Below are 8,756 nucleotides of genomic sequence, written 5' to 3' on the forward strand. Positions count from 1 at the left end.
CCTCAAGACATGGCTCTTCCAGCAAGCGGACCTGACCTAGGGTGGATTTTACATTGGGTTTTAAATATTCGGAAGACGCAACATTAAAATTCGGTTTAATTCGGTTTTAAGGGGGGGATTGTATAGATGTTCTGGTTTTAAACATGTTGTGCGCCGCCCTGAGTCCCTGTCGGGAGAAGGGCGGCATATAAATTAAATATATAATAAAATATATAAATATATAATACTGTGCTCCCAACCTACACCTTCCCCATTCCCAATGCTGTTTTTTCCTGCTGCTACCATGCTTGAATTCAAATGCAACAGGCGTAACCTGACCGGTCCATCTACCTTGCTCTTGGTTATCCCAGCTCCTTTTCTATCTTGGTATGGCTGTCTCTGCAACACGTATTTCGACCAAAAAAAAGTGGGTTCTGGGTTTAAACAAAACAATTGTCCAGGCAAGGGCAAGCTATGCTCTATTCACAAAATGTTTTAGACATCTTTGTAGCTGAGTAAAATGCATTTGTTATGCTTAAACCCGTGGCCATTTTTTCCAGTGACTTAAGGTTATAACAGCACTGAACAAATGGTGATTAGGAGAAGTCTCAAGAGTTCCAGCCATCCCAGCAGTCATATGATCTGTGGGTTTGGCAACCAGTTTGAACTTATGACACTGCACCCTACAATTGCATTTGTAATCTTCCCTAGAAAGTCAAGGGGGAGCCAGCCAGTAAAGTTGCAAGTTGTTGAGTAAGCCCCCTCCCACCCATACGCTGTCTTCCCAGCCCCTCTGTGCCTCACCCTGATGGCCCTTTTGCACACCCACAGCACTCTTCTGACCCTCATTACACCCTCATGCAACTTTCATCCACTACATCTTTTATACCTACCCTTGTATGTTCCCCTAATCTGCATCTCTCGTGCACGTCCTCCCTGATCTGCACTGTGCTCTTGCTTACCCTTGTGCACTCCCCATTTCTCCCCTCTTCTGAACCCTGTGCACCCTCCCCCTGTGGCATCTAGTGCACTCCCTTGCATCCTCCCAGACCTTCGTCACACCTCTTGCAGACCCTTTCTTTTTCTCCCCCACCTGGCAGCAGTCACTTACCTATCTACTTGCTTGCAACTTCCTGCTAGCTTCCCCACTGTCTTTGGTTGTGAGAAGCCAGAAGGCAGTTGCCTCCCCAAACAGCCATGGGATCCAGTTAACTAATAATAACCTGGTTTATGCTTTACAGCTGCATTGTTTAGCGCTGAAAATATTAGTCCCAATTGTTATAAATTGTGAAGTATCTGTATATACCCTCATGAATTTATCTGCTAGTACCGAACCTATGGCACGGGTGCCAGAGGCGGCATGCAGAGCCCTCTCTGTGGGCACACGCGCCGTCGCCCCAGTCCTAGGCCTTCAGCTGGGTTTTATAAAACCTTTTCGCTTTAGGCCTCCGCCACCGTGTGCAAAAAAAAAAAAAAGGTTCAATCAATCAATTTCAAGTTCTCGCGGGGGAAAAAAAGATCTTGCAAAGTTGGAATTGATTGATTGAACTTTTTAGTCCCACCCAGTCTGCTGTTACCACTGCAGCCACGCCCACCCAATTGGCCACACCCAGCCAATGGGCCATGCCCACCTGGCACTCGAAGATGTATAAGTGGGTTTTGGGTTGCAGTTTGGGCACTCAGTCTCTAAAAGGTTCACCATCACTGTGCTAATAGCTGTATGTTACAGAGCAGTGGTGGCGAACCTATGGCATGCGTGCCAGAGGTGGCACTCAGAGCCCTCTCTGTTGGCATGCGTGCCACCACCGCCAACAGCAGGTCCATCAGGCCGCCACCGTCGCCCAGAGCAGGAGCCCCGCCCAGCACAAAGGCAAAGCAGTCGCTGGCAAGCTTGAGTAGAGGTGGTAGAGCAGAAGTCACCAACCATTGTCGATTGGTGGCCTGGAAGAAAAAAGGGGGAAGCCTTTTATATGCGTACATGTGCGTGCGGGGCTAGTGCCTGTGTGATACTCACTAGCCCTGCCCCGTTTTTGCGTGGTGCAGCGCCTCGTATCTGTACCCCGTGGTGTGGCGGCGGCCATTTTTGCGCCCCCGGTTTTTGCATGCCAGAGGCAGCACTCAGAGGCGCCTCCCTGCCCCCCCGAGGGCACCACAATGCTGATGCGGCCCTGGCACTTTGTGATAAATAAGTGGGTTTTGGGTTGCGGTTTGGGCACTCGGTCTCCAAAAGGTTCGCCATCACTGTTATAGAGGCACATATATTTGTAAATAAATGAGACCTGCTTCATTTGTACTATATAAAGGTTGTGGGGATGTTTACTAGTAGTTGCATTTTATACTAAATTATTCTGTACTCCTTTAATATTAATAAACTTTGTTCTTACAAAAAATATTCATGTTATAGGTTAATAAGATACCAGCAGTAACTGCATTATCTCTCCAGGCATTATGAATGTTTCAAATGGGCCTTTTCGGATTGCTTTTAATTACAAATTGAGTTAGAAATGCTGTAAATATAACCACAGCTTCTTGACTATGAATATTTAGATGAATGTTTTCATTTTCCCCCACCTTCTGTATTGGAGCATGAGATGGTCTCTTTTTTAGTCATTGGATATGCCCAGCTATGTTTACCATCGCACACTGGCTACATCATATGTCTCCTGAACATTCCAATATGGAATACAGAATAGCGATTCTTATACTTTCTCATTCACTTATCCATTCAGATCACCTATTGCCAAAAAACAGCGAACATTGACAAATGAGTCTCCTGCAAAGAAGACAAAGAAAGAATCATTATCTAGATACAAAAATTCCAGTGAAAATAAAATTCCTCCAGTCAAAAAACAAGGTGAGGCTTGCTGGTTTATGTCTAGTGTAATCTTTCATGCTTGATTAAAAAATATTTGCCCTCTTTGTATTCTTGAAGGCAATAGTACATTTTAATTTATTGCCTCAATGATACGGCTGTGTATAACAATTTATTTTTCAGAGTGGTTTGTTGTATTACCGATAAAATGTCACATAAGTTGATTCCCCTTTTGACTCAGAGAATGGTGTTTCAGCAGTAACATAGCAGATACTTGTTTACCATTATGGAATTTTTATCATATCATAAATATCTCAATGGTGAAAAAAGCAAGGTTCTACATTTAGGCAAGAAAAACCAAATGCACAGGTATAGTATAAGGGGGTACCTTGCTCAATAGTAGTAACTGTGAGAGGGACCTCGGAGTCCTAGTGGACAATCACTTCAATGTGAGCCAGCCGTGTGCTGCAGCTGCCAAAAAGGCCAACACAGTGCTGGGCTGCATTAACAGAGGGATAGAATCAAGATCACGTGAAGTATTAATACCACTTTACAATGCCTTGGTAAGGCCACACTTGGAATACTGCATCCAGTTTTGGTCACTACAATGTAAAAAAGATGCTGAGACTCTAGAAAGAGTACAGAGAAGAGCAACAAAGATGATTAGGGGACTGGAGGCCAAAGCATATAAGGAACGGCTGCTGGAATTGGGTATGTCTAGTTTAATGAAGAGAAGGACGAGGAGGGACATGATAGCAGTGTTCCAATATCTCAGGGGCTGCCACAAAAAAGAGGGAGTCAAGCTATTTTCCAAGGTGCCTGAAGGCAGGACAAGAAGCAAGGGATGGAAACTAATCAAGGAGAGAAGCAACCTAGAACTAAGGAGAAACTTCCTGACAGTTAGAACAATTAACCAGTGGAACAACCTGCCTCCAGAAGCGGTGAATGCTCCAACACTGGAAGTTTTTAAGAAGAGACTGGACAGCCATTTGTCTGAAATGGTATAGGGTTTCCTGAGCAGGGAGTTGAACTAGATGACCTCCAAGGTCCCTTCCAACTTTACTACTACTACTACTACTACTACTACTACTACTACTACTACTACTACTACTACTATTATTATTCCACTGAAATCTCAAATGGTGACCTCTTAAATCCAATAGCCTATTTCTAACAACACCCAGTCTCATCCAAACTAAACAACAGGCAGCAAAATATAGCTTCAAATCTGGTCGGACCAGTCCTCTTTTCTTCACATCTTTAATATCTTGTATTTAACTCATGCCTTTTTTCTTTGCCATACAAATTTAGATATATTCTTCTGCCACTGTTTAGATGGAACATACTGTATATTGTCATGTATTCTTGATTTATTGTAGATTAGTGGGTGCTGGGATTTATACTGAATTTTTATTTCATCTTTATTCTAAACTTTCCAGAATCTTTAGAGCTGAGCAGTTCTTTAGATTTACTTTTTATGATTGATGGTCCCAACCTTAGCTGTTCATTGTCATAGACTATAGAAGCTGATCTTTAGTTTTTGAGGAATAGTTATCGATTACCGTAATTATTATTTTACATTCTAGCTGCAAAACCAGTGACTAAGCACCCAGTATCAGTAAAGGCAACTCCAGGCAACTCTGAAAGCAGTAGTACTGACAGCAGCGATTCCACAGACTCTGAGCAAGAAAAGAAGAATCAAGCAAAGGTTTGTTTTTAATTTTCTCAATACCTCTTCCACAGGGAAAACTTGTGGAGTTTGTGTATTTATCATCAGAGACCACATTTAAAAACTCATCCAGAGGAAGTGAAATAAATTCAAAACATAGAATCAAATAAGATGTATCGTGTTTCCCCAAAAGTAAGACCTACCCCTAGCTTAATTTTGGGGGGTGGGCCTAATATAAGCTCTACACCCCCAAATAAACCCTAGTTTGGGGGCGAGGCACACTCCTAAAAATCAAGCTAGGGAGGGGCGGGGGGGTGAAGCTGCCCCATGTGCCCCACACCCGCTTGCCTTACCGGTAGGACTGCCGCAGCCAGGCCTCCCATGCCCCAACACTTGTCAAGCCACGTGGCTTGTCACGCCAGCGCTGCGGCTTACGGCAGGACGTTGCACAGCGCTTCAGGCCATTGCTGTTGCTCGCAGCAGAAGGCTGCATGGTGCTTCAGGCTGTTTCTGCTCCGCACGGCACTTCAGGCCGTTTCTGCTGCTTGCAGCAGGGTGCCGCATGGTGCTTTGGGCCGTTGCTGCCGCTTGCGGCAAGGAACCGCATGGCGCTTTGGGCCGTTGCCACTCGTGGCAAGAAGCCGCACGGTGTTTCAGGCCATGTCCACTGCTCGTGGCAGGATGTTGTGTGGCCCTTTGGGCCGTTTCCGCTGCTCATGGCATGATGCCGCACGGCGCTTCACGCTGTTGCCATTGCTCGTGGCAGGAAGCCACGCGGCTTCTTTCCGCCAGCGGCAGCAACAGCACAAAGTACCATGGAGCGTCCTGCCGCAGGGAGTGGAAACGGCCGAAGCACCATGCGGCCTCTTGCCATGAGTATCGGCAACAGTGCAATGCATCACATCAGAGGTCCCCAACCTTTTGGGCACCAAGGACTGGTTCTGTGGCGAAAGATTTTTTCCGTGGACCAGAGGGGGCATGGTTTCGTGTGCTATCTGCATCCAGCAGATGGGACTTGTTTGCGCGGCCTGGTTGCTGGTATGCCGTGACCCAGTGCCGGTCCACGGACCGGGGGTTGGGGATCCCTGTGCCACATGGCTTCTGGCCGCAAGTGGCGCCAAGCGGCCACTGAAGAAGTCAAGCAGCGGCATGACAGGTGTCAGGGTGTGGAAGGCCTGGCTGGTCCTAAGGCCTGAAAATAATACCTAGTGCAGGGGTAGTCAACCTTAGCTCTTTTATGACTCGTGGACTTCAACTCCCAGAATTCCTGAGCCAGCTAAGCTGGCTCAGGAATTCTGGGAATTGAAGTCCACGAGTCATAAAAGAGCCAAGGTTGACTACCCCTAACCTAGTGCCTCTTTTGGAGGCAAAAAAAATAAAATAAGACTAGGTCTTATTTTGGGGGAAACACAGTATGCACAGTATGCACAAATCATAAATCATAAAAATAATAATTAGCAGCTGCTTGGTCCAATTTCTCTGCTAAAAAAAAAGATGCAATAAAATCGCTCACCAATTCTGGTACAGCAGACAGTGCATCTAGATGTGACTTATTGCTTCAGTAGTTATAACTGAGCATGTGCAATGATGATTTAGATAAGGAATGTTATTAAGTCTCCCTTCACCAGCTTCAAGGACAGAACTTTGCATTGTAGAAAAAAATTCATTTTATTGGATACAGCAGAGGGGTATCAAACTCGATTTCATGGAAGGCCGCATCAGCATTGTGGTTATCCTCAGGGGGCTGGGTGGCCATGGTTGGGGTGGTGATGGATGACTGGGTGGGCGTGACCAGCTCAACCTCACTTGCATTAGGTGTCTTAGGACCCAGGCAGGGCTGGGGGGATCGAGGATTCTTCAGTGAAGGGGGCAGGAGCAAGGCATGCGCTGGTGCCTGATCCATCGGAGGAGCCTCCTAACTCTCTCGGACCGCTTGGGCCCCCCCGGAAAGCAACGAAGGGGGCCCTGGGTAGCGGGTGCCCGGCCTGGGAACTTCAACTCCCAGAATTCCTGAGCCAGCCACGCTGAGGGGAAAGAGAGAGGTTTCCAAGCTGAGCCATGCTGGCTGAGGAATTCTGGGAGTTGAAGTCCACGAGACATGAGGGGGCCATAGTTCCCCCATGCTGGCTCAGGAATTCTGGGAGTTGAAATCGAGTCATGAGGGGGCCATAGTTCCCCCATGCTGACTCAGGAATTCTGGGAGTTGAAGTCCACGAGTCATGAGGGGGCCATAGTTCCCCCATGCTGGCTCAGGAATTCTGGGAGTTGAAGTCCACGAGTCATAAAAGAGCCAAGGTTGCCTACCCCTGAGTTAGGCTCTCTTAGTGACACAGCTCTCCTAAAATAATAGATGCTGAGCGAGAAGAACAATAATTTTAAACAAGTTGCACCCATCTGTTGTTGAAGCCTACTTCCATCCTAATTACATTGTATTGATTGACACTGATACTGACCTATCTTGATAGAAGGGAAAAGTTCTCCAATCAGCCGTCCAAAAAACAAAGCCCCAGAAGACATCTAAGAGTTCGGATTCAAGCAGCTCAGAAGATGAAACTCCAAAGCAACAACTACCAAAATCAGAAAGAGCCCCAAAAGTCACAAAACTGGCTTCTACAACAGGTAACAGCTAACTTCAAGTTATAAGTTTGTGAGTAATTCAAGTGATGTGTGAAAGAAGTAAAGGAGACATGAATGTATTTTGATAGAGATTTTTTTATAGGGTTTTATAAAAGAAAATTTAGTCATATTCTGGTATTGAAACGTGTGGAAGAAATCTTAAGTGTGACAGAAAAATAAGATAATATAAATTGCTTATGACCCAGGCTTGCTGCGAATCTAGAGAAACAGCAGTGCCCTCAGGCTGAAAATGGAATAATTGAAAGATAAATTAGGAAGGGATCATGTAGTTTTGTTTGGTTTGCAAGTTCAGTTCCTGCTCAGTGTATGAATCCATGTAATATACAAGAGCAAAATTCTTACTGTTTATTTCTTGTGCTTAATATGTTGAATTAGTGTTTTACAGTGCTAATGATTCACATTTTTAACTATAGAAAATGGCCTAATTTCCTTTGAACTTCGGTTAGTTTCACATGTTGCCAAGTAAGCTTGGATGCTGTTTTTGGAAATATTTTTTGTAAAGATATACAGGTAGCCCTCGAGTTATGAATGGAATGGAGCCTGCCCATTCCATTCGTAACTCGAGGATTCGTAAGAGTGAATCTCGCAGCTCGGATGCGATCGCTCCCTGCTTCCGCCCACATATTCGCTAATCGAACGCATGGCTGAATGCACGGGGGGGAGTGGTTATCGTGTTTAAGTTCGAACAAGCACTAAGTCAGTGGTTCTCAACCTTTTTAATGCCGCGACCCCAACCAGTCGTAAGTCGAGGACTAAACCGGTTGTAAATCAAGGACTAAACCGGTTGTAAGTCGAGGATTAAACCGGTCGTAAGTTGAGGACTACCCAACCGGTTGTAAGTCAAGGACTTTCCCTGCCCGGGAGCGCCGCGCATGCGTGGTTCCGCCCCCTGCGCTGGCCGAGGCGTAGCTGGCAAACGGCAGAGACGGAGCAGGCCGACCACCAGCTGGCCCAGCCCAAGGGAGGTAAGGCACCCGCTGGAAAAGGGGAAAAAATGGCGGACAAAAAAAATGGCGGACAGCCTTGCTTGGCGACCCCCATAAAATAGTCGATCGACCCCAAATGGGGTCCCGACCCACAGGTTGAGAACCACTGCACTAAGTGAATGCTCGCAACTCGGGGATTACCTGTATTACAAAGATATATTTGTAAAGGAGAGGGAAAACTGTTAAAACCATATATAATATTTCAAGCTACTCTGGTTATCTGATGTTTCAATTTAATGGAAACATTTTAATCACAATTGGCAGCAAAACCTACCAAGGCGATGTCCAAAACTACCAATGGCAAAGCAGAGAGTAGCAGCAGCAGCAGCAGTGATGAGACGAGTAGCGAGGATTCCAGTTCTGAAGAGAATCAGCCTGTCAAAGTAAGTGATGAGTAGGACATCTAGTCATTATTTATTTTTGGTGAAGATAGAAAACTAAATATCTTTCTGCTTGGAAAACTTGTCAAGTGTGTAAACTGCCAAGAGTTATTTGAAATTGCAGTGTCAGTAAATTGGCTAATATATAAATAAAAACTCCCACATTTCTAGGGAAGTATGCCTAGGACTGCACTTTAATCGTCTATGTCAGTGTTGGCGAAGCTATGGCACGGGTGCCAGAGGTGGCACTCAGAGCCCTCTCTGTGGGCACACACGCCGTTGCCCCAGTCCTA

At 45.8% G+C, this 8,756-nt stretch overlaps 1 protein-coding gene across 1 annotated transcript in view; it reads left to right on the forward strand.

Moving 5' to 3' along the window:
- LOC107300462 (nucleolar and coiled-body phosphoprotein 1) overlaps positions 1-8,466 on the forward strand; it is a gene marked incomplete at its 3' end in the record, with an annotated part of 11,510 nt that extends 3,044 nt beyond the window's left edge. The window contains exons 3-6 of the mRNA XM_015829787.1: positions 2,709-2,833; positions 4,378-4,499; positions 6,926-7,079; positions 8,348-8,466. Coding sequence (XP_015685273.1) covers positions 2,709-2,833; positions 4,378-4,499; positions 6,926-7,079; positions 8,348-8,466 — 520 coding nt within the window. The remainder of the gene's footprint in view (positions 1-2,708; positions 2,834-4,377; positions 4,500-6,925; positions 7,080-8,347) is intronic.
- Between the last annotated feature and the right edge of the window lie 290 nt (positions 8,467-8,756).

Source organism: Protobothrops mucrosquamatus, unplaced genomic scaffold, assembly GCF_001527695.2.
Source record: "Protobothrops mucrosquamatus isolate PMUCROS unplaced genomic scaffold, P.Mucros_1.0 scaffold7162, whole genome shotgun sequence".
Lineage (NCBI taxonomy): Eukaryota > Metazoa > Chordata > Lepidosauria > Squamata > Viperidae > Protobothrops > Protobothrops mucrosquamatus.